Here is a 25799-nt window from a genome sequence, read left to right on the forward strand (position 1 = left end):
CTTCTCACGGAGACTCCTTGGTCATGTGCTGTCAAGCCTGGGCTGTTTAGCACGTGACTCTCTTGACATAACTCTGTGCCATTGTCCTGCCTTCCCCATAGGGGGCCACATAGCCCATCCCCACCTAACCAGGGACAAAGGCAGAAAAATCCTAGCTCCACGGGCACTACTGCCTCACCGTGTTGTCAGCTTCCGCTGTGGCAGTGCTGGCTCTGAGGAGACCCTTCGGTCCCCTCCCCAATCTCTTGTCTCTTGGGCTGAGTCCTGCGGCAACCTTACTTCTCACTGTTTCTCCTCCAAGCAAGGAAATACTTTTCACTTATAGGCTTCCAAGGGTCCGATTGAGCAGGGTGTCCCCTCTGCGTTGGCCGTGTTCGTTTCTGATCACAGGGATTCCGTAGAGGAAGGAGCACCTGTGGCTGGAGAGTGGAGCGAGGGGCAGCCCAGGAGGAGAGGGCCCTGATCGTGGTTCCCAGCCCGAGCCCTTGGCCATGGTCACTGCTGCCAAAGGGCTTTTCTGCCTTCTGGAAAATGGACTTAGTGAATCCAACAAACTCAGGACCGTTGGGGTGTCATCAGCATTAGGGACTCAAGTGGCCAACAGGGAAACTGAATGAACAAATGAATGAATGAAGAATCTGGTATAAAACCACCCATGGTGCTTGAACCTTGGTCTTTCCCCAGTGATTTTTCTCATACTCTAACACAGTTCTTGTTTTACCTCCCGGAGGGTAGTGAGCAGGAACACGTACCTCCTCATTCAGGGTCTTGGTGCAGCCACCTGTCTCCCCCTGGCTTAGAGATGAGTGAGGAGGGATGGTGCGTGGGCTCAGGGGCCATCTCTGGAATTGTTATGATTTGGGTTTCCTGGACAAAAGCCGTTGGTCGTGGCCGGTGTCACTGGGAATGTCTGACTCCGTGTATCCCTCTGTGATAAACCTGTGGTGGGTCTTTTTGTGTTTACATTTAATGATGATTGTTCTGGCAGGTTCTAGAAGGTTTGGCTTCTGGCATGTAGTGTTTTGAGGGGAGAATCCTACGGGTGAATAATTTGTGGATTTAGGCAGAAGATCCTGCTTCTGATATTTTTCATCTGGGATATTTTGTGGAATGACTATGTTCTGCCCCTTGGGTTTGTATAATTAAAAATAGACCATGAAGCTATAGACAAGCTTCTCTCGTGAGCATCCATGTGCTGGTGGGAATGCTGTCCTGAAGTTAATTGCACTGAGTGGAGTGAATTCCTCCCACTGGAAAGGATTTTTAAAACATGCATTTACCGTCCCTTGGATTGTGACAGAGTGTGCATTGCTGTCAGGTGGGCAAGGAGTGGAGGAGGAAGGGTGTTCCCCCTGTTCAGGAATCTCTTTGACAGTGACTAAAGTAGGGGTCCCCAACCCCTGGGCCATGGGCCAATACCAGTAGGGTATGTGGCCTGTTAGGAACTTTGCCGCACAGCAAGAGGTGAGCAGCGGGCAAGCAAGCAAAGCTTCATCTGTACTTAGAGCCACTCCCTGTTGTTCGCGTTACTGCCTGAGCTCTGCCTCCTGTCAGATCAAGGACTGCATTAGATTGTCATAGGAGCGTGAGCCCTATTGTGAACTGTGTATGTGAGGGATCTAGGTTGCACACTCCTTATGAGAATCTAATGCCTGATGATCTGTCACTGTCTCCCATCACCCGCAGATGTGACCATCTAGTTGCAGGAAAACAAGCTGAGGGCTTCCACTGATTCTACATGATGGCAAGTTGTAGAATTATTTCATTGTACATTACTGTGTAATCATAATAGAAATTGGCTGGGCATGGTGGTTCACACCTATAATCCCAGCACTTTGGGAGGTCGAGGCAAGTGAATTACTTGAGGTCAGGACTTCAAGACCAGCCTGGGAAACATGGTGAAACCCCGTCTCTACTAAAAATACAAAAATTAGCCAGGTGTGGTGGTGGACATCTGTAATCCCAGCTCCTCAGGAAGCTGAGGCAGGAGAATCTCTTGAACCCGAGAGGCGGAGGTTGCAGTGAGCCGAGATCACACCAGTGCACTCCAGCCTGGGCAACAGAGCCAGACTCCGTCTCAAAAAAATGAAATAAAGTGCACAAGAAATATAAGGCACTTGAGTAATCCTAAAACCACCCTCCTCTCCCGGATCCATGGAAAAACTGTTGTCCATGAAGCTGGTCCCTGATGCCTAAAAGGTTGGGGACCATTGGACTGAAGAAGGTAGGGCCTGAAGACCTGGTATTGCTATAACACTGGGGCTTCCAGTGGTTTCTCTGGATGCGGGAATGTTGGTTTCTTGAAGCAGGAGTTGAAAGTCTCGGGACAGAGAATGACTCGGTGGGCTACGGTACTTCCCTGTGCACAGAGCCCAAGTTGCTGGGATCTGGAGGATCTGGAGATGATGGAGGAGCCTGTTCCATGCCAGGGTTATTAGTGGAGTTCTGCACACAGGCCTTGCCTGCTGTCAGCAAAGGAGGTGGCCCTGGGGTGCTGGCTCTGGGGCTCCCTGATCACAAGGGGCCCCTCCAGAGAAATGGGCTCTCCAGCCCCAGATGTTCTGGTTTTAGTTTGTTGCTCTGCCGTTGCAAAGTGAAATGTGTATTTTCAGGCAGGACAGTCTTCCCCACTTCATGGCCCTTGCTTGTTAGTTTCTTTGGTTTAAAAAGGATACAAGCTGCTTGGTGAGCACTTGCACCCACTGACCAATTAATTACCCTGTGTCTATACCACCTGCAACACCGCTCACACCGAGTCATATCCTTACCCAGCTGGGAGGAGTCCAGTGTTTGCAGAGCGCTCTGAAATTTCCTCTAGATGAAAAAGCCTGTGAGGACCTGGGGATTTTAGTGTTACTTTCTAGTCCGTTTGGAGGTGGGAGAGCTGACACCGGCAGAAGGATCCAGTCCTTTTCTGTAGGAGGAACCTCTTGTGGGAGTGTTCTTGCTGGCTCCAAAGTGATGCCACTGTGTTGTGCAGCAAGTGGTACCGGGAGGTGGCCTAACCATGTTGACCTCCACATCCACATGTCCCTTTGTAGGAGGGCATGCTTGCCCCTGTGTATTTCTTTTTTAAAAAAATTTTATTATTATTATTTTTTGAGACAGAGTCTTGCTCTGTCGCCCAGGCTGGAGTGCAGTGGCACGATCTCGGCTCGCTGCAACCTCTGCCTCCCGAGTTCAAGCGATTCTCCTGCCTCAGCCTCCCAAGTAGCTGGGATTACAGGTGCGTGCCACCACGTCTGGCTAATTTTTTGTATTTTTAGTAGAGACGGGGTTTCACCATGTTGGCCAAGCTGGTCTTAAACTCCTGACCTCAGGTGATCTACCCGCCTCGGCCTCCCAAAGTGTTGGGATTACAGGCGTGAGCCACTGCGCCCAGCCGCCTCTGTGTATTTCTTTGCACAGAGATGTTTGGCAAGGAGCCATGGTGGATAAAAGTAACAGTGATGCTTACAACTGTGCCGTCGTTATTGTTTACTCAAACTTCGGTGGTAGGGTGAATGGAGCTATGGTGAAACTGGACTTCTGCATCTAAGTGTTCTTTTTTCCTTCTTTGTTCACAGCGGGGCCTTTTCCGAAGTGGTTTTAGCTGAAGAGAAGGCAACTGGCAAGCTCTTTGCTGTGAAGTGTATCCCTAAGAAGGCGCTGAAGGGCAAGGAAAGCAGCATAGAGAATGAGATAGCCGTCCTGAGAAAGTAAGTGCTGGAGGGTAGCCCTCCTCCCTTCCCCACCTCCTGACCCCTGTGTCCCGCAGGAGGCCTGCCCTGGAGGCAGACTTTCCCCGGGGGCAGAGGGGCCCCCAGAGGACTCGGGCTGTGCAAATGATAACCAACTTTCAAAGCACCTTTCCCATAGATCTCTCGTGTCTTATAACATTCACGGCCATGGCTGGAAGTAGTTCTCAATTCCAAAGAGCACAGCTGTCAGGCAGACTTGCCTGTGAACCGAGACCCTGCCACTCACGATATCTGAGTGACCGTGGGCCGGCTATGGAGCCCTGAGTCTTCTCTGTAAAATGGAGTTACCGGCGTCTCCCTGGCAGGGTGTTATAAGGATTTGGTGAGATGCTGCTTACTAAGTTTTTGTGAAGTGCTCACCGCAGCACTCGCCACATAGGAAGTGCTCAGTAAAGGTCTGTGCTGTCGCCACCGCTTTGAGTACTGTTGTTGTTATTACTGTTTTATTTATAATAAGGTGATGAAGCTCACAAAATAGAGTCATGTGTCCAAAGCCTTGCAGCTCCTATGTGACGGAGCCTGGAATACCAACCCGGCCAGTGTTACTTCCACACGTTCCGATGGTTTCTCCCAGTCTCTGCCACAGACGTGGCGCCTGGCACCCAGCAGTCTGCGTGGAGTTCACTGTTTCAGTGCTTACCTCTTCATTGAGTTTTATTTTTGCTCACTGTGTGCAATAGAAATAAAATGGATTTTTCTTTCTTTCATTTCCTTTCTTTCCCTCCCCCCTCCCCTCCCCTCCCCTCCGCTCCCCTCTCCTCTCCTTTCCTTTCCCGACAGAATCTCGCACCGTTGCCCAGGCTGGAGTACAATGGCACAATCTCAGCTCACTGCAACTTCCTCCTCCTGGGTTCAAGCGATTCTCCCGCCTCAGCCTCCCGAGTAGCTGGGATTACAGGCATCCGCCATCATGCCTGGCTAATTTTTGTATTTTTGTAGAGACGAGGTTTCACCATGTTGGCCAGGCTGGTCTTGAACTCCTGACCTCAGGTGATCCTCCCGCCTCGGCCTCCCAAAGTGCTGAGATTACAGGCATGAGCCACTGCACCTGGCCAAGATTTTCATTTATTTCTATTACACATGGGGAGCAAAAATATAAGAAAGTCCTCTCTTGTATAATGGCACACATAGAACCATTCATTTTTTCTTTTTTACTCCAGGCAGGATCTTGCTCTGTTGCCCAGTCTGGAAGTGCAGTGGCACAATCTTGGCTCACTGCAGCCTCAACTCTTGGGCTCAAGTGATCTTTCCACCTCTGGCTCCTGATTAGCTGGGACTGTAGGCACACGCTATTATGCCTGGCTAATTAAAAAAAAAAATTTTTTTTTTTTTAGAGGTGGAGGCTCACTGTGTTGCCCAGGCTGGTCTTGACCTCCTGGCCTCAAGCAGTCCTCCGACCGCAGCCTCCCAGATTGCTGGGATTATAGGCATGAGCCATGGCGCCTGGCTCCCAGAACCATTCTGATGTGTCTGGATCCACCCCAGCGATGTTCTTTCATGAGTGTGGTGTCCACACCGTTCCCCACACTGTCATGATTAAGCCATTGCCCCGTCATCTCAAAAGGTTTGGGGTAACAAGCCCTTATATGGTACCTGATTTTGCATGTTTGGAGTGTGTCTGAGCAGTGTGCTATGGAAATTTTTAAGAGTTGCTATTAATAAAAGATGTTCGAAATATCCTTGAAATTTTTGGGGTTTGGAATCAGCGCATAGCAAGAATCTCTGTGCAGATAAGCAAAGCAGAATGAGAACAAGCCTTCTAGGGCCTCAACACAAAATGTCACACTCCTCACATTCCTTCTGAATAAACCGTCTCACCCGCTCCTCTCTTACTGGGACCAGCAGTGTCCATTGAACGATGTTCAGCCATCATTTGTACAAACCCAGCACTGCCGAGAGGGCCAGGACGGTCTGTCCTCTTCTGACCTTTGTGTAACTCACAGAAGAAGCTACAGCATGCCTGATAAGTGTTTGAGAACAAACAGGTCTCTATAACTTTGTAGCTTAAGGGTTTTGCTTATTTGTTTGGTAGTTGGGTCGTTTCTAGGTTCTCTGGATTGTCTATTAGGAACCCAGTGAGTTTCAGGTTGTCCTGAGGAGGATTGCAGGAAATGATTGTCTGGAAGAGAATCTGGGAAAACAAATTAAGTACATTAGCATCTAGCAGGAAAACACGATGTTAATGAGACATTTATTTAAATTGCTCATTTTCCAATATGAAATCAGTACTTGGAGAAGAAGTTATTTGCTGGTGACATTAAGTTGCAGAGACATTACAGATATTTGACATTGTAGATGGAATTCTGGGTGGGCCCAGAGCCTTCCAAAGGTTTTACATTGGGCACAGGGGCTGTCTGCTGATGGATCGAGGGTGGTGACTCTATTTTTATGTGACTCCATTTTTATGTGACTCCCTTAGGGCTGAGAAGTACAAAGCGGAGGAAGTCAGTTTCATTTTTTAGCGTTTTTTCATTTGCATGAGCAGAGGCCATGGATGTAGGCTTTATAAGCCAGTCCTGTTGATGCTGTGGATGGTCTGCTTTAATTGTCTTGACCCTGCAGCTCACTCAAATAATCACTCCCAGGGAGAGGGCATTTAAAAACCAAGGAGGGCCAGAGGGCTGGAATAACTTGTTTTGATAGTTTCTCAGTACCGGCTGCTGGAGTGCCTGGAAGCGTGACCCCTCTTTCAGGAGTCAAGAACAAAGAAGTGATTTCTCCAGGGATAAGAAGGTGATCTATAGTAACTCCTGCACTGACTTTTATTTATTTATTTATTTATTTTTTTGGTCCTTTGCAAATGATTTACTTGTGGAGTAAGAGGCAGTTCCGCATCATGAACAGCTGAAAGCAAAGTCAATGAGCTAGAAAGAAAACAGTTTGAAACCACTCGGAATGTTGTCATGGAGACATTCATTTAACAAATATTTATTAAATTCTCATTGTGCAGCAGGCAGCACTGCTGGGCACTGAGTTTAGGTAAGGTGCTCTCCTTGCCCTCTGGGAGCTCATGGTTTTGTCACTAAGTATGTGCAGTGGCATTGCAGATGCTGTGTAGGAGCGTGGCCAGGGCCTCGAGGGTAGGGGTGCTGTCTTCTTCCTTTGGGGTGGTATGGGAGGAGAGGGTTCACGGAGGAGGAGGGCCCGAACAATGAACATGGTTTGCAGGGTCAGAAACGCAGAGGGTCACTCCATCCAGAAGTGGCAGCCCAAACAGAGGTCAGGAGATAGGAGACAGGAAGGCTGGTGTGCTGGGTGGGGAACTCTCCAGGGCAAAGGGTTCAGGGGGAGGCCTGCAGACCTAAGGTTGGAGAGGTGGGATTGTGGAGGGCCTCGTGTACCCACTTTCAACTTCATCCTCTAGACACTAGGGAGCCATCAGAGGGTTTTCATGAAAGGAGCAACGTGATCAAGATTAACTTTTGAAGATTATTGTGGCAGAGCTGAGAAGAATGGACTGGGGGGCCAGGACTCAATGTATGTAGGGAGAATAGTGAGGAGGCCATTGGAAGAATCTGGTGGAGAAATGAAGAAGCAACACATTAACACAGAAGCTCTGGAGGCGGGATGGAAGAAACAGGTATGAGGGTGTGAACACAGTGAAATCTGTAGGACTTAGGGATTTGGAAGGAATGGGGAGAGCAGGGAGGGAGAAGGAGGATTCCAGGAAGGCTGCCGAGTCTCTGACATGGATGCCTGGGTGGATGATGACCCCATTCACTGAGAACAGAAATACCAGAGCAGGAGAGCAGGTGAAGAGTCCTGATCTGGACATGCTGAACTTGGGGGTTGGGAGGATGCTCTGGTAGAGAGGTCCAGTTGACTGTCCAGGTCTGGAACTCAGCTGTGATCTGGACTTGCTGAATGATAAAGTTTTTCAGACACAGCATGTAAGAAAAAAGTCCTGGCCAGGCGCCACGGCTCACGCCTGTAATCCCAGCACTTTGGGAGGCCGAGGCAGGCAGGTCGTGAGGTCAGGAGATTGAGACCATCCTGGCTAATACGGTGAAACCCCGTCTCTACTAAAAATACAAAAAAAAAATTAGCCGGGTGTGGTGGTGGGCGCCTGTAGTCCAGCTACTCGGGAGACTGAGGCAGGAGGATGGTGTGAACCCAGGAGGCAGAGCTTGAAGTGAGCCCACATCGTGCCATTGCACTCCAGCCTGGGTGACAGAGCGAGACTCCATCAAAAAAAAAAAAAAAAAAAAAAAAAAAAGAAAGAGAAAGAAAGAAAGAAAGAAAAAGAAATCCATCTCAAAAAAAAAAAAAAAAAGTCTTTTGATGATTTTCATGACTAAGTCATCGTAGACGGGATCCCAAATAGACTGTCTTAAATTCCCACATCTTTGTTGATTTCCACACTATTTTTGCTTATTTCCTGACCGTTTGTTGATTTCCATACTGTTTGTGTTTGTTTCCTGGCCACTGGTTTATTTCCACACTGTTTTCCATGGAAGTAGGCCCATTTGAATCCTAGCTGCTGGACCACCAGGGGACTGCTAAGCCGGCCCATTGGAAAGACTGCCTGCCCCCCTTTATGCTGAGTTTATTGTAGGCTGAGAAATTTATTTATTTCACTGGACTGAAGTAATGTAGCTAACATGCCCTTAAGGATGTCTTTGTACTTGCCCTGAAAATTGTTCCAAAATGAATTTTCTACTTGATCAGTAGGTATTAAATGAAGCTCAGAGGGAAACATCCTGATAAACATGGAGGTAGGCTGTTGCTCTGCAGCTGTGAGGACCGGCAGCCTCGCTCTGGCATCAGCGGCTGGATCTAGAAAATTCAGCACAAGCTATTCCAGACAGAACAGTTAGTTGTGATCCCACAACAGAGTATTTTATGCAGTATGGAATAAACATCGTTGGCGTTATTCTCCTTGGGTTGGGTTACAGAGTTTATGATTTCTGTGGCTTTATTTATTTCGAGGGCAGGCACTGCTCAAATCTAATTTCAAAATTTGACCGGCGCAGTGGCTCACGCCTGTAAGCCAGCACTTTCGGAGGCTGCTGTGGGTGGGTCACTTGAGGTCAAGTGCTTGAGAACATCCTGGCCAACGTGGTGAAACCCCATCTCTATTCAAACTACAAAAATCAGCCGAGCGTGGTGGCGCACACCTATAATCACAGCTACTTGGGAGGCTGAGGCAGGAGAATTGCTTGAACTCAGGAGGTGGAGGTTGCAGTGAACCAAGATCGCGCCATTGCACTCCAGCCTGGGTAACAAAAGCAAAACTCCGTCTCAAAAAAATAATAATAATAATTTCAAGGCAGCACTTAAAGTGCTTTTGCAGGAGTAGAAAGGCAAATATATCAACAGTCTACGTTTAAATGAGAGCTGAAGAGAGAGGGGGATGCATAGATTGGAAAGGGGGAGCTGAGAGAAGCAAACCAGCTGTGTCTGAAGCAGCCCATTTACTAATAGTTGGGAAAACTGAGGCTCAGTTTGGTGGAAGGGGTACTGTCTGAATGAAACATGGCACCAGAATTCAACATGCTGTTCTGATGCCTGCTTTGTAGGCTGCAGAGATTGTCTTGCCTTGGGGAAGTGACCCTGGCAGGAACTGATGTGAATTGGCATGTTTTCGTCTACCTGGGTACACTGAGGAGTCTCAGATGATGGTCTCTGCCTCTTTCTCTCCAAATCAGTGTTTCTCAGCCCTGGCTGCACCGCAGAATCACCTAGGAAGCTCTTAAAATCATACTGATTAGCTGGGCATGGTGAGTGGCTTATGCTTATAATTGCAGCACTTTGGGAGGCTGAGGCAGGAGGATTGTCTGAGGCCAGGAGTTCGAGACCAGCCTGGGCAACACAGTGAGACTCTGTCTCTACAAAACAATTAAAAAACTAGTCAGGCGTGGTGGTTGCCAGTAGTCCCAGCTACTCTGGAGGCTGAGGTGGGAGGATTGCTTGAGCTGAGGAGTTTGAGGCTGTGCTCCAGTTTGGGTGACAGACTGAGACACCATCTCTAAAAAAAATAAATAAATAAAAGGAAAAAACAAAAATATTATGCTGATGCCCAGGCCCCATTGAAGACCAACTGAGTCAGAATTGGAGGTAATGGCAGGTGCTGGAAAATTGAAAAAGCATCTCTCCCAACCACCACCCACCGATCCTAACACATAATCAGTGCAATGTCAGAACAACCACTCTCCAGCCCTTGTCCCCTGGTTTCACCTCCTAGGGTGGAGCTGCTCTGTATGATGACTAGGAGTGTGGGCAGATGTGTACAGATGTGTCCACAGGCAGAAACACAAGCCAGGCAATGTTTCCTTCAGGGGAGAGGCTTCATTGAGAGGGGCAAACTCAGATGTGCTCCCTTGGAAGAGCTGAGTTTTGTTATGAGAGTGGTGAATTGACTTGAGTCCATCATCCCATCATTGAGGAGCAGGCACCAGCCACTGACTGGGCTCGGGAGCGAGAACCTCACTTCTCAAGGGTGGCTGAAGAAGTACGGGCGGTAGTGGCAGTGCCAGGCCTAGAGAGGCTGGAGTAGGGTGTGGTCGAGTCAGCACGCTGCGGTGCCAAGTACTTCAAAAGAGGGTGAGGACTGCTAAAGGCAGCAGGTGCCAAAGCCCAGAATGCTGGGCCAGCGTCCCTAAAATCCCTGGGGCCAAGGTCAGGATGGATGGCAGGATGTGTGGTGGGAGAGTGAGTTAACACCTCTGTCGTGGGAAGGACAGGGTCTCATCCTCCAGTTACCTTAAGGCAGACACTTACCTCTCAATGCGGACCAGAGGGAGGGCAGCTTCTGCAGCCAAAGAAAACAACTGCTTTGGGATTAAGGAGCAGCCCCCAGAGAAGGGCTTTGACATGGATGAACTCTGGAAATCTAGCCTGCCCCTGCTCCTGCGGCTTTGTTCTGAAGGGAGGCTGGCCCTGTTCACTTGTTTAAATCACTGCCAAGTGCCAGTCTGTGTGTGTGTTAGAGAAACTGACACTTCAATAGAAATTCATTGATTGGAGTCTGGGCGTGGTGGCTCACACCTGTAATCCCAGCACTTTGGGAGGCTGAGGCGGGTGGATCACCTGAGGTCAGGAGTTCGAGACCAGCCTAGCCAACATGGTGAAACTCCTCTACCAAAAATACAAAAATTAGTCGGGCATGGTGGTGGGCGCCTGTAATCCCAGCTACTCAGGAGCCTGAGACAGGAGAATCGCTTGAACCCAGGAGGCGGAAGTTGCAGTGAGCCAAGATCGCACCACTGCACTCCAGCCCGGGCAACAAGAGGGAAACTCTGTCTCGGAAAAAAAAAAGAAGAAAATTCATTGATTGGGGCTGAAGATAACCACTTTTCCAATGACTGAAAATGGCTAAGCTGGTAAAGCTAGTACTTGAATTTCTCAGGCACCAATACAGCTTTTTAAGGATCCATCTAACCTGCTTAGAAGGCGATGTTCTAAAAGACAGAGCTCCCCTCTGGAAAGCTCGCACTGGAATGGAGGACACAAGCAGGAAATGTGAAAAGTAACGGTTGAAAGCCTTACTTATGATGACATATAGGGAGGCAGGTGCATATGTTACAATTCTAGACTCTTGGATACCTTGGGAAACCGTATTGAAAGTTACCTTGATTTCTTTCTTTCTTTCTTTCTTTCTTTCTTTCTTTCTTTCTTTCTTTCTTTCTTTCTTTCTTTCTTTCTTTCTTTTTCTTTCTTTCTTTCTTTTCTTTTCTTTTCTTTTCTTTTCTTTCTCTCTTTTTTTTTTGAGACAGAGTCTCACTCCATTGCCCAGGCTGGAGTGCAGCAGTGCGATCTCGGCACACTGCAAGCTCTGCCTCCCAGGTTCACGCCATTCTCCTGCCTTAGCCTCCCGAGTAGCTGGGACTACGGGCGCCCGCCACCACGCCTGGCTAATTGTTTTGTATTTTTTTTAGTAGAGAGAGGGTTTCACCGTGTTAGCCAGATTGGTCTCGATCTCCTGACCTTGTGATCTGCCTGCCTTGGCCTCCCAAAGTGCTGGGATTGCAGGCGTGATTTCAGATAAAACCATGCAATCCCCATAAAACAGGCTTTGAGGGATGCAGTAAGTTATTTAATAATAGTGGTGGTGGTGTTGTGTGTGGTTAAAGCCAAAAACTTGCCAAGCTTTGGGCATGTACATGTGAGCCTGTCTGCTGAATGAGCTTAGGCCTTCTGGAATCTTAACACAATACACCCTGGACCTGTGAAAACCGGGCTCTGTGAAAGCCTTTAATCACCGAGGAGAGCTGACATTGACAGGTCTTCCGTAATGATGGCCCTTCCCTAGCAGTTCAGAGTCCTGCCTTATTTAGTGTACTTCCTCCTTTTTGCTGCATACCTATGCTTTCGTATTCTGGGAGCCGTGCTGAACTTCCCCCTAAGTCTGGAGGCTTCCCCTGCCTGGTTGGCAGTAAACTCAGCTTTGTTTCTGACCATCATTTGGTGATCGTTGTTTATTTCATCCTAACTGTGCATGTCTGTAAGAGGAAATAGAAGTGGTCTAACGCCAGTGCAACTTTCTAGACAAGAAAGAATCTATTTGGTGCTTCCAGTGGCTTTCTCATGGTGTTTTGTCCCTTGCAAAAATCAAGGACATTTTAAATTTGATTTGAGATCCAGAATCAATGCATTTCTGTTAATTTCTTGGACATTGCTTATAGCACTCCCCGAATTGCAGGAAAATACAGTTGGTTATATCCCGTACTACAAAACAAGGAATTGAAACTATCTTGAGTGGGCATGTTGGTTTCTCTGTCCAGGGTCCATGTCTCTCTGGGGCTCTTCCTGCCTAGGGTTTCTGCTTCCCAAATAGTGCATGCAGTGAGGCTCTTGTGGAGGTTAGTGTCTTATTCCATTTACTGTTGCTATAGCATAATACTTTGATGCTAGGTAATTTATAAAGGAAACAGCGTTCTTTAGCTCACATTCTGTAGGCTGGGAAGTCCAAGATCGGGTGGCTGCCTCTGGTGAGGATTTTGTGCTGCTTTATGGCATATGGCAGAAAAGCAGAAGGGCAAGTGAGTGTGTGCAAAGAGAGGGGAGGTAAAGAGACCACCCCGCCTTATAACAACCTGCTCTTGTTAGAGCTAACCTAGTCCCATGAGAACTGCATCCATCCCTACATGATGGTAGATCCCTCATGACCGAAACAATTCCCAGCACTGCTGGATTGAGGATTTACGTTTCAACAGATGAACTGTTGGAGGACACGCTCAAAGCATGGCAGTTTCCCTTTCTTTAGTTCCTTCTACCACAGCACTGTGCAAATGAGTATTTAGATGCACATCTGATAGTCACCCTCACTACCTTAATTCCAAAAAGTCCCTGCTTAAGAGAATCCAAACTCCTTTGCAAACGAGCCCCTGACTTTGTGATCTACCTCTGTGGTTTTCATCTTCCCACCCCTCACCCCATGTTTCAGTTTAGTTCTCCTGAAAGGAGCAGATAATTGCATCTTTCCTGCTGCAGTTTGACACACACCTTCTTCAGGACACCTCTCTTGATTTCCTGTCTGGATGGGCCCTTCCCTCTGAGATTCCACAGCACCAAGGTTTACTTCTATCACTCCTCACTGTGCCGTGGGATCTCTGCTGCTCCGAACTGTGGACTTCCTGAATCTAGCCCTGAACTAAAGGCAACATGGCGGGAATGGAGGCAAGGATTAAGGGAACTCAGGTGAAATTAAGGATGTTAGAAACGCTGGGACTGGGTGCTGATTAGGCAAAGAAGGTTAGTGGAAGAGAGGAATCTATGCTGATTTCAAGTTCTCTGTGGCTTTGGTGACTGTATTAGTTCTCCAAAAAAACAGAAGCAATAGGATATATATAGATATACAGAAAGATTTATTATGAGGGATTGGCTCACGTAATTCTGGAGGCTGAGAAGCTTCACAGTCTGCCATCTGCAAACTGGAGACCCAGGAAAGCCAGTGATTTGGTCCAAGGCCAAAGACCTGGGAACCAGGGGAGCCGACGTCCAAGGGCCAGAGATGGATATCCTAGCTCCAGGAGAGAGAAAAACCAGGTGTAGCGGCACGCGCCTGTACCTGCAATTACTTGGGAGGCTGAGGTGGGAAGATCACTTGAGTCCAGGAGTCGAGGCTGCAGTGAGCTGTGATGACACCGCTGCACTCCAGTCTGGGCAACAGAGTGAGACTCTGTCTCTAAAAAAAAAAAAAAAAAAAAAGGGAAGAAGAACAAATTGATTCTTCCTCTGCCTTTTTGTTCTGTTCTGGCTCTCAGTGGATTTGAACATACCGGCTTACACGGGTGAGGATAATCTTTTTACTCAGGCTGCGATGCAGATGCTAATCTCTTCCAGAAATTCCCTCACAGACACACCAGAAATACTGTTTTACCGGCTATCTGGGCATCCTTTAGGCCAGTCAAGTTGACACATAAAATTATCCGTTACACTGGCCAAGTGGATGGCAGGTTCCTCAGCCAATATGGGGCATTCCAGAAGAGGCGGAAGGTTAGAGAGAGAGAGAATTCTTTTATGGCAACAGAGTATACTTAAATCTGGTCTGGCCTCTCCTGCCACCTTGTATACTATATATATTACTCTGTAGATATTTAGAGTAGTTGAAGAAACAATGTGTTTTGTCACACTTTTAAAACCAGTGTTGCGTCTTTGCATGTTTATTTCCTTGTGCCATCTCTGTCATCTAATCTGGATATTTACATGGGAGTTCAGCTCATATGTGGACTAGTTGGTGGTTTAAATTCCTCTAATAATATATCTTGGCAGATCTTTCCCCTTTCTTCTGTAAACTTACTTAGCCAATGATTTATACAGATCCCACTTAAATGATTTCAAGAGCAGTCTGTCTGTCTATCTAGATAGCTATCTATCTATCTATCTATCTATCTATCTAGATGTCTCTCTCTCTGTCTCTCATAGGCTAATATTTTTAAAAAGTCAGAATAGCTTACATTGGAGAACCACACTAATGAAAGATTAAATGCAAGTAGGCCTGAGATAGACTAGGATGGCAGATAGAGAAAAAGAAATAGGCACCAAAGATTCAATTTTTTTTTTCTGTTAAGCTTTAGGTTGTGTCCATTCTGTCTTCTATGTGGTTTTGGCATGATTCATATGGCAAATGAATTATTTTAGTGAAGCTTTATTTATGACTCACTGTGTATTTTAAATTATATGTAACTTGATTAACAAATTTCATTTTACATATGTGAAGTCCAGGGCTATTGTTTGAGTAGTTTGAAGAGTTGTTTACTGTTTTTAAGCTATATGACTCTTTTTCTCAAAGCTTAAAATTGAGGTCAGAGGCTCTGATGATTGGTCCGAAGCCAGGTTTGGGGGAATAAATTTTTTCTAAAGTAATAATTGGGTAGAATTTGGTAAATGGATTAATATCCATTTTTTAGCTATTTGCATTTTTCTTTTATGAATATTTAAAAAATAGTTTTGACTATATGATATGGATAAGTAGGAGGTATCACTTGGGATACAAAGGTATCCATAAAAGGGTATCTTTTAAGAAATACAGTGCTGTAATAGATGTGGTGTTTTTGGTGCTTGTCGAAAGCTATAGAACTGATGAACTAAGTATACACACATGTAAATGTACTCTATGTAGGTGTGTAAATAAATATGCATATACACACATTATAAATATGTCTTGGAGGCCAATCACAGTGTCTCATGCCTGTAGTCCCAGAACTTTGGGAGGCTGAGATAGAAGAACCACTGGAGGCAAGGAGTTTAAGACCAGCCTGGACAACATAAGAGGATCTTATCTCTGTGGAAAATCACAGAAAATCAGCCTGGTGTGGTGGCATGTGCCTGTAGTCCCAGCTACTTGGGAGGCTGAGGCAGGAGGATCCCTTGGGTCCGGGAGTTTGAGGCTTTAGTGAGCTATGACTGTGCCACTGCACTTCAGCCTGGGTGACAGAGCAAGACCCTGTCTCTAAAAATGAATAAATACGTACATACATCTCAGTTTTTTTATTTTTATTTTTTATTTTGAGACAGAGTCTCACCCTGTCACCCAGGCTAGAGTTCAGTGGCATGATCTCGGCCCACTGCAACCTCCGCCTCCCAGCTTGAAGCAATTCTCCTGCCTCAGCCTCCCAAGTAGCTGGGTTTACAGGTGCCTGCCAGCATGCCCGGCTAGTTTTTGTATTTTTAGTAGAGATGGGGTTTCACCATGTTGGCCAGGCTGGTTTCGAACTCCTGACCTCAGGTGATCCGCCCGCCCCGGCCTCCCAAAGTGCTGGAATTACAGGCGTGAGCCACTGTGTCTGGCCACATCTTAGTTTTTTGTATCTTTTTATTGAAGAACAAAATGTACTTTTGCTTCATTTTGTAAATGTACCTGCAAGGGTTTTAAAGTTAGCAACAAGTGACTTCTACAAGCATTGTTTTATTTACTCGTCACCATAAACCTGTAAAGTGGATATTATGATCTACATTCCACAGATGAGGAATTTGGACTATTTAAGACATTTTTAGGGGCCACATAACTGGTAATATGTGGAGAGGAAGTTACCCAGGTCTGTGTGTCTCTTTCCACTACGATTTGACCCATCTGCTGTCTCTGTGTTCTCTTGTGAAGAAAGGGGCCACTTCTTGATATAGGCAGGAGGTGTTCATTAATGGTGAAAGCATAAATCTGTAACTGACTTCTCAGCTACTAGAAAGGCAGGATACAGTGTGGTGAAGTCCTGAGAATCAGCTTGTCTAAGTTTGCATCAGACTCCTGCTCTTAGAAGCTACTTGACCTTGGGCAAGTCATTTTAACTCTGAGCCCCCATTTTCAGGATAATGGGGATGATGATAATATCTGCCTCCAATAGTCGTCGTAGGGATCAAACAGTCAATGCGTGCCTGGCACATAGTGTGGGCTCTCTAAATGCTCGCTGTGTACGTTATTATTATGTGTAAGGGACATCTTGCTAGATGGTGGGAATAGGGGGAAGGTTCCTTCCCAGAAGTCACATCACACAAGTGTCGCCTCCCTAAGGCTCCGTGTTGAAGCCTAAGGGAGCCCTTCTTGAAATAGGAAACAGAGGCAGCAGCGATGAGGTGGCCGGCCTTCTTCCAGGGGCGAGGCTGCTGCTGTCACAGAACCAACGCTGCTGCAGAGTTGCCAAGGATACATCAGTCTCACCATTTTTCTTGCTGACTAAACTCCTGTGAAAACTCTTGCTTTCCTTGGTTCTCTTACCGTCTGCTTCTCTTAATGTTAGAGTCACCAGAGCATTAGAACATAGAAAAGGAATTTAGACATCTTGGTCCGGTTCTCTAGACTTTCAGATGAGGAAAGAGGTGCAGAGAGGTAAAGTGATTGCCTGAGGTCATGGAGCTAAGTCGGGCAGATGCGGAGGCAGCAGGATGGTTTCTGGCCTCTAAATTCAGAACTCTTTCCACATAACCATACTTGTAGAGCCTCTTTTGGGAGAATGCAGGAAAGTAACTCTTCCTCATCTTGCAGGGGTCTTTGATATGTTGCGCAGGACTGAAGAATCTACTCCAGTAGGTTGGCCAGATTCCACAATGGGATATTGAATCTGGTTTCAGAAATTCCCCTGATGATTTCCATTAGATGCGCTGTTCTTTCCGACTTCCCCTCCCTAGCAGCGATGCAGTGTTTTTTCGAGCTGCTTGGATTGCTGTCGTATACTGCTCCAAGCTGCCTCCAGTGCTCTGCTGTTCACTAGAACAGAGCTCAGAGGCCAGTCTCTGAGCCTGCAGTACAGGTTAAACATTGGAGAGGCTTTGCTCTCATTTCAGGCATATCTAATGATTGTGGCCCAGTGTGCCAGTTTCTTGTGTATACAATGAAGATACTACATCTCAGAAGTGCAGTGGGAAGAAGCCAGTTACAGATTGTGGGATAATCTAGAAAATACAGAAAATGCTACTCTGGTGTGAGGTCATAATCCAGAAAGACCTATTCTATCCTCTCCTTCAGCTGCAGGCCTGAGAGGTGTGCTGTTTCTTCTCTGTCCTGTTTGATCCTTTGCTCTCTCTGTAGCTTTCCAAGATGTTCTAGAAACAAAGAGAGGTGGCCTTCGCATGTACCATGATGGACAACAGAGCGAGTCTGGGGGACATTGGATCATCCCGAGGGATGACGTAGAGTAGGGAAGGCAGGGATGGGGCAGCCGATGAGCTGAAAACCATCTAGAGACGTTCATGGTTTGGGGGATAAGCCAACCTGTCCAAGAAGCCGTGGCGTCTTCCTCCATGACCCATTTCTATACATGTGTACGCACATTTTTCTAGGTAGAAAAGTAAACTTGCAGAAAGAAGTTTTTACTCAGGTATTCAGTGTTCTTTCTAATGAGTTCTTGCTGGGTTTACAGCCAAGTGATAATGCAGCTATTTTCTTTAAAATAGTTTGAATTGTGTATCCAGAAATCCACACCAGATTCTCTGGCTGTGGACGTGTGATTTCTTTTTGTTGATGTCATTATTTGTTTAATCCTGGTAGGACCTCTTCCAGGACAAAGCCACTTGGTACAGCAACGGGGTGGCCAGCCCTAAAACATAGCAGAGTGCAAATATCAGGGGAGTGCCTCGAATTTTGAGCTTGATTCAGAATGGTCAGGATACCTGGGATTATGTTAAAACTTAGGAGGCAAATCTGTTTGTGGGCTCAGTTTTTGACTGGTTCCATGTTCTGTTGGATTCAGAACATGGCATGTTGTAGGTGGGGGCCACTTTTACTGAGTTTTCCTTTAAATATGTCTATAGAGTGGTTGGAAGTTTGATTTGTTCTGGGACTCACTGTCAGTTAGGCCTGCCCGCCCTCCCACCTTGCCTGCCTGCCTGCCCTCCTTCCCTCCCTCCCTCCCTCCCTCCCTCCCTTCCCTTCCTTCCCGTCCCCTCCGCTCCCCTCCCCTCCCCTCCCCTCCCCTCCCCATCCCCCTCCCCTCCCGTCCCCCTCCTCTCCCCATCCGCCTCCCCTCCCCGTCCTCCCTCCCCTCCCCTCCCCCCTCCCCTCCCCTTCCTCTCTCCATCTCCCTCCCCTTCCCCCTCCCCTCCCCTTGCCCTCCCCCTCCCCTCCCCTTGCCCTCCCCCTCCCCTCCCCTCCCCTCCCCTCTCTTATGGTCTACGTGGCAATGAAACTTTTCAGGGTGTATGTTTCAGACTCCTGTATTCTCTACTCAATCGTTCAATTAGTGTGGACATTTAATTTCCTTTTTTGGTAGCAAACAGCATTCACTTACTTGCCTAAATTGTAGTTATTTTAAAGAAAACCAGGATCATATCAACATGTCATTTTAGAATTTTTCACAGTGTCTTTTTTGGAATGGCATCTTGTACATTGATTACAGAAAATCTTGTTATTTTGAACTCTGTTTACTCAGCATACAAGTCCAATTGAAATGTATCTTTTCTACTACTCTTAAAAATTGTGTGGTGCTGGGGTGCGGTGGCTCACACCTGTAGTCCCAGCCCTTCAGGAGGCTGAGGCGGGCAGATCATGAGATCAGGTGATTGAGACCATCCTGGCTAACATGGTGAAACCCCATCTCTACTAAAAATACAAAAAAAAAAAAAAAAAAAAATAAAAAAATTAGCCGGGCTTGGTGACGGGCGCCTATAGTCCCAGCTATTCGGGAGGCTGAGGCAGGAGAATCGCTTGAACCCAGGAGGTGGAGGTTGCAATGACCCGAGATCGCGCCACTGTACTCCAGTCTGGGCGACAGAGTGAGACTACGTCTCAAAAAAATATATTAACTCAGACTTTTAAATAATTTAAATTTGTCATCTTCGAATTACTCTGAATCAAAGAGCACTTAAACCTGTGTAAGAAAGTCACAACACACCTCCAAGATGATTAATATTTTTGTAGATGCTGTTAATTTTTTTTCCTCCTCTTCATTTACTTTTTTAAGATCTATGAGGAGCTGGGTGTTGTGGCTCACACCTGTAATCCCAGCATTTTGGGAGGCCGAGATGGGTGGATCACCTGAGGTCAGGAGTTCGAGACCAGGCTGGCCAACATGGTGAAACCCCCCGGTCTACTAAAAATAACAAAAATTAGCCAGGCGTGGTGGTGTGTGCCTGTAATCCCAGCTACTCAGGAGGCTGAGGCAGGAGAATCGCTTGAACCCAGGAGGCGGAGGTTGCAGTGAGCTGAGATTGCACCATCACGCTCCAGCTTGGGCAACAAAAGTGAAACTCCATCTCAAAAAAATAAAATAAAATAAAATCCATGAGGACAGCAGCACTTTGGAAGGCTGAGGAGGGCAGATAACTTGAGGCCAGGAGTTCAACGCCAACCGGGCCAACAAAAAGAATATCCAAAAAAAAATTAGCCAGGCGTGGTACAGCATGCCTGTGGTTCCAGCTACTCAGGAGGCTGAGAGAGGAGAACAGCTTGAACCCAGAGGCAGAGGTTGCAGTGAGCCGAGATTGCGCCACTGCACTCTAGCCTGGGTGACAGAGTGAGACTTCATGTCAATTAAAAAAATATCCATGAGGACAGGAGTGGTCAGTGTCGTAGGTCCCACATCTGGCTGTTTTTCCATCATCTCCTCACTGATGTGGCCTCAGTGTTGGGGTCTAGTCTTTTGGGCCCCTCGCTACTCTAAGTGTGGTCCTTAGACCAGCACAGCAGTATCTCCTGGGAGTGGATTAGACATGCTCACAGGGCTGGGTGAGTGGCTCATGCCTATAATCCCTGCACTTTGGGAGGCTTAGGTGGGCAGATCACGAGGTTAGGAGTTCGAGACCGGCCTGGCCAGCACAGTGAAACCCCCGTCTCTACAAGAAAAATAAAAAAAATCAGCCAGGCATGGTGGCACATGCCTGTAATCCCAGCTACTCGGGAGGCTGAGGCAGGAGAATTGCTTGAACCCGGGAGGTGGAGGTTGCAGTGAGCCTAGATTGCAACACTGCACTCCAGTCTGGGTGACGGAGGAAGACTCCATCACAAAAAAAAAAAAAAAAGAGAAAGAAATGCTCCCAGGCCCCGTTGCAAACCCACTGAATCAGAATGTGCATGGAAGCTGGATCCCCCAGTGATGCATTTACCTGTGAAAGGCACTGGTGTAGGAATCCTGCTTCAGAAACCCAGGGTGACCTTGCTGCCTATTCTGTTCCCCAGTAGCATCAGTGTTGCCTCCTTTGTAACACTGTCCTCATGTCAGGTAGTGGTCCATTTATTTGTCTTTCTTTCATAGCAAACTTAAAGCTCCATGAAGGTAGGGATGGTACCTGAGCTCCAAATGGGTTTCTAGTGCCTGGCAAAGTCCTTGCTACGTTGTAGGTATTTGGTATCTTTTTAGGGGCATCAAATTGTGCTATTTTCACAACAGGAAAGATTAAGGAAAACAACAGGTATTCCCTTCCCTTTGAAACAATAAAAATGCTTTATTTGATAGAAATGCCAAGTATTTTAGATAGTTAACATAAGCACATGTATCCTAACAAAAAGCTTTTGAGAGTAGTAAATAGTATTCATTTCAAAGATAGAAATCAGCACCCAAAAACTAAAAACTAAAAAAAAAAAAAAAGTTCTGATAGAATACATGAAATCTCAAGCAGAATTGGTGCCAAATTTTCAGTTTTGTTGTCACTTTTTCACAGACGGGAAGTGGAAGACTCTTGATATGGTTTGGCTCTATGTCCCCACCCAAATTTCATCTCTAATTGTAATCCCCGTGTGTCAAGGGAGGGACCTGGTGGGAGGTGATTGGATCATGGGGGTGGTTCCCCATGCTGTTCTCATGAGAGTGAGGGAGTCCTCACAAGATCTGATGGTTTTGAAGTGGTACTTCCTCCTTAGTTCTCTCTCCTGCCACCATGTAAGACGTGCCTTGCTTCCCTTTGTACTTCATCCTGAAATCATCACAATCTAGGGGTTTGTATTTCATTTGCTAGGCCAAGGGGTAACCATTGAAAATATTTTTGCGTAGCAAAGGATTGAGGCGGAACGTTGGGAAGATGAGGGATGATTCCTGTGGTGGTGTGTGGGATGGGGATGGATTAGGCAGTTTCAGAATAGAGACCACTTGGCCACCTGGCATCTGATTGTGAAAGCCCTGGCTGGAGGGGAGGGGCCCTAGGCAAGCCAATTTACCTTTTTTTAAAAAAGTTTTAATTTTTAGAGATAGCATCTTGCTCTGTCGCCCAGGCTGGAGTGCAGGGGCGAGATCACAGCTCATTGTAGCCTCAAACTCCTGGGCTTAAGTGATCCTCCTGCCTCAGCCTCTGGAATAGCTGGGACTACAGGCATACCACCATGCATGGCTAATTTTAAAATTTTTTTGTAGAGATGGGGTCTCAGTATGTTGCCCAGGCTGGTCTTGAACTCTTGGGCACAAGCCATCCTCCCACTTTTCTTCCAAAAATGCTGGATTGCAGGGGTGAACCACCATGCCCAACCCAAGCAGGTTGACCCTGCTGGATACATTGAGAAGGAAGAATCAGCAGAGCTCTGCGAGTCATGGGAGGTCAACAGGAGGGAGGCGAGTATTTAGAGTCTCATTTAATCTGGCAGAATGCTGGGACCATTGACAGAAATAGAGAAGCAAAGAAGAAAGGCAAGACATGGTGCTGTTCATTTGGACACTTCTTTCCTTCCAACAGGATATTTGACGACAGAATTAATTAACATGACCCCACAGGCCTGTGAGAATGAGGCCAAGCCTGAAAGCACTCAGGCCATAGGCCTGCAGCTCTGTGATAGAAAGCAGAGCCTGCTGCTCCGATGCTGGGTGTGCTTCTGTTAGTGATGCCTGTGGGTGTCAGATGTGGAGTGGGAAGGAGAAGAGGGCATGATGGAGACGATACTTTTTATCGTCATGCAGAGCTGGTTGACTTAGAGATGAGAGGTCGCATGTTACACTGGTGGGTTACTGCTAGCATTGCTGAGATGCACTGCAGTCATTGGCACGAATGTCACCTGTGAGGCAGGACATCATCATAGTCTAGATATTTCAGGTGGACCAAATGGAGCACACACTTATTGGCAGTGTGAGTGGGGAACTCACTTTCTGCAGTTCTGGCTTCTAGAACAATGTTTTTCACTGGATAGACTGTGACGATTTCAGGATGTTCTTTCCTTCTGTTTTCTTTCCTTCTTTTCTTCCTTGCCTTCTTTCTTTCTTTTTTCTTTTTCTTTTGTTTTTTGTTTTTGAGTCAGTTCTGTCACCCAGGCTGGAGTGCAGTGGCCTGATCTGGACTCACTGCAGCCTTGAAACTTCTGAGCTGAAGTGATCCTCCCACCTCAGCCTCCCAAGTAGCTGGGACTACAGGCACGTGCCACTATGCCTGGCTTATTTAAAAAAACTTTTTTTTTTTTCTTTGTGGAGATGGGGTCTCGCTCTGCTACCCAGACTGGTCTCAAACTCCTGGGCTCAAGCGATCCTCCTGCCTTGACGTCCCAAAGTGCTGGGACCGCAGGTGTGAGCCCCTGCACTCGGCGCCTTCTTTCTTTAAATTATTCATATTGTATTTTTACATCTGCAGCTGTACTTCCTCACTTATCCACTCATTCACCAACCCCTTTAGGACTTGTCTTTTGACCAACCATTGCACTGAAACTGTTTCTTTAAAGACTGACAATGATTCTTGAGTTGCCAAACATCATAGCCTTTGCAGAATGCAGAGTCCCCATGACTATTCTGAAACATTGGGCCCTGTTGACCACTTCTTGACCACCACCCCCTTCTTAAAACTCAGATTCTTTAATTATGACATTGCTTAAGTACATTTGCCTCCCTCCTTCCCTAGGGGATCTTTCTTTCTTTCTGTTTTTTTGTTGTTGTTGTTTTGGTGTTGTTGTTGTTGTTTTTGTGGCAGAGTCTTGTTCTGTCGCCTGGGATGGAGTGCAGTGGTGCAATCTCAGCTCACTGCAACCTCCGCTTCCTAGGTTCAAGCGATTCTCATGCCTCAGCCTCCCAAGTAGCTGGGATTACAGGCGCACACCAACACGCCTGGCTAATTTTTTTTTTTTTTTTTTAGTAGAGACGGGGTTACGCTATGTTGCCCAGGCTGGTCTTGAACTCCTGGCCTCAAGTGATCCACCCGCCTTGGCCTCCTAAAGTGCTGGGATTACAGGTGTGAGCCACTGCACCTGGCCTGGGATTCTTTCTTACCTCCTTTGCTGACTTCTTCCTCCTTGTGTTAGTCTGTTCTCACACTGCTATAAAGAACTACCCGAGACTGGGTAACTTATAAGAAAAGAGGTTTAATTGGCTCATGGTTCTGCAGGTTGTACTGCAAACATAGAGGCTTCTACTTCTGGGGATGCCTCAGGAAGCTTCCAGTCATGGCAGGAGGAGGAGCAAAGTGTCTCACGTGCTCCTCAGGAGCGGGAGCCAGAGCGCGAGTGAGGGAGGAGATGCTGCACACTTCTAACAACCAGATCTCATGAGAACTCACTATCAGGAGAACAGTGCCAGTGGCATGGTGCAAAACCATTCATGAGAAACTGCCCATGATCCAATCGCCCCCCACCAGGCCCCACCTCCAACATTGGGGACCACAATCCAACATGAGATTTGGTGGGGACACAGATCCAAACCATATCACTCCTACTTTTTTCTTTTTTCTTTCTTTATTTTTTTATTTTTATTTTTTATTTTGAGATGGAGTCTCACTCTGTTGCCCAGGCTGTAGTGTAGTGGCACGATCTTGGCTCACTGCAACCCCTGCTGCCCAGGTTCAAGTGGTTCTCCTGCGTCAGCCTCCCAAGTAGCTGAGATTACAGGGGCCTGCCACCGGGCCCAGCTAATTTTTATATTTTTAGTAGAGACGCGGTTTCACCATCTTGGCCAGGCTTGAACTCCTGACCTTGTGATCCACCCACCTTGGCCTCCCAAGGTGCTGGGATTACAGGTGTGAGCCAGCACACCCAGCCATCACTCCTGTTTCTTAGCTGGGGACATTTAAAACAATTTGATACCCTGTCTCCTTTGCTTTCCAAATGTCCATCTCTGGAATCCCCCTTGGTTTGTCTCTCACTTTAATTTGGAGGACATTCAGGGCAAAATCTCCAGCCTTCATGTCTCTCTAAAGCAGTGGTCTCCAAAGTAGGTGGACAAGATGGTCGATTGGGATGCAGAAAGAAAATATTAGCACTTACGCTTATAATTTGATCTTTTAGAATGAGGAGGAAGTTAAGAATCATGAGTATTGTTTTGGATTGACAGTTTGTCAGGCAGACAGTCACAAGCCTGTGACTCATTCCCAGGGACCTGTGGACCCCCCAAGAATTCTCGCTCGTCTGCCTTGAGCTTAAGAAGACAGTGGTGGTTTGCATGTGGCTGGTTAAGTGGATTTGTGGGTTATATCCCCTAGTGTTACCTAAACCAACCTTCACAAAATAGACCAAGAATTTAAGAAGATTCCTGGAAGGAAACCATGGCTTGAAGATAATATTAAAAATGCAAGCGCAAGCACACAACAGGATAATGAAAGAGCTCAGATTTCTACTCCTGGGAGTTCTTTGTCAGTCATGTTACAAGGATAAAACAATTTAGTAACAATACAAATACAAGTGAAATATTCAGTTTCATTGATCTCACTTAAAATACTCTCTTATTCATAACATTTTTCTAGTGAAAGCAAAAATGTGAATTGCATTGTTCCTAAGTAAAATACAGTTTATTTATGTTGTTTCTTTGATCGAATTATTTAAAATTTTAAGGCTGTGTAAGTTTTAAATTTACATAAGATATGAGTGCAGTGGTATCTCTGTTATAAATCAGTGTATCTATATTGGGGGTTTTGTACCTGAGTATTTTGTACTGAAGGTGTTAGGTAACAGGGGTACCTTAATGGCGCCGGTTCTGGGTTCTTCTCCCCTCCTTGACCGGGCACTGTCTGAACCCGCCAAAGGAGGGCCAATCAGAAAGAAGCATCTCCCGCCTTCCCTTGGGCCAGCCCCACGTAGGCCCAAGGGATGTAAAACCCAGCACACCAGCAGCTCTCTCTCTTCTCTTCTCCTCTCTTCTCTTCTCCTCTTCTCTTCCTTCTCTGCTTGATGCCTCCAATAAAGATCTCTTGACCGCGACTGGTGTAGTCTGATCCTTGCCTGGCCTCTTTCAGAAGGGAGCACACAGTTAACACAGTTTGGAGACTATTATTCTAGAGCAGTGGTCCCTAACCCTC

General features: G+C 46.7%; 1 protein-coding gene across 5 annotated transcripts in view; it reads left to right on the top strand.

The window, feature by feature from the left end:
• Positions 1 to 25799, top strand: part of CAMK1D (calcium/calmodulin dependent protein kinase ID) — a 485162-nt gene that overhangs the window by 199241 nt on the left and 260122 nt on the right. For all 5 annotated transcript variants that reach the window (XM_030819267.1, XM_030819264.1, XM_030819268.1 and 2 more), the window contains exon 2: positions 3567 to 3698. In XM_030819267.1, coding sequence (XP_030675127.1) covers positions 3567 to 3698 — 132 coding nt within the window. The remainder of the gene's footprint in view (positions 1 to 3566; positions 3699 to 25799) is intronic.

Source organism: Nomascus leucogenys, chromosome 9 (genome assembly GCF_006542625.1).
Source record: "Nomascus leucogenys isolate Asia chromosome 9, Asia_NLE_v1, whole genome shotgun sequence".
Classification (NCBI taxonomy): Eukaryota; Metazoa; Chordata; class Mammalia; order Primates; family Hylobatidae; genus Nomascus; species Nomascus leucogenys.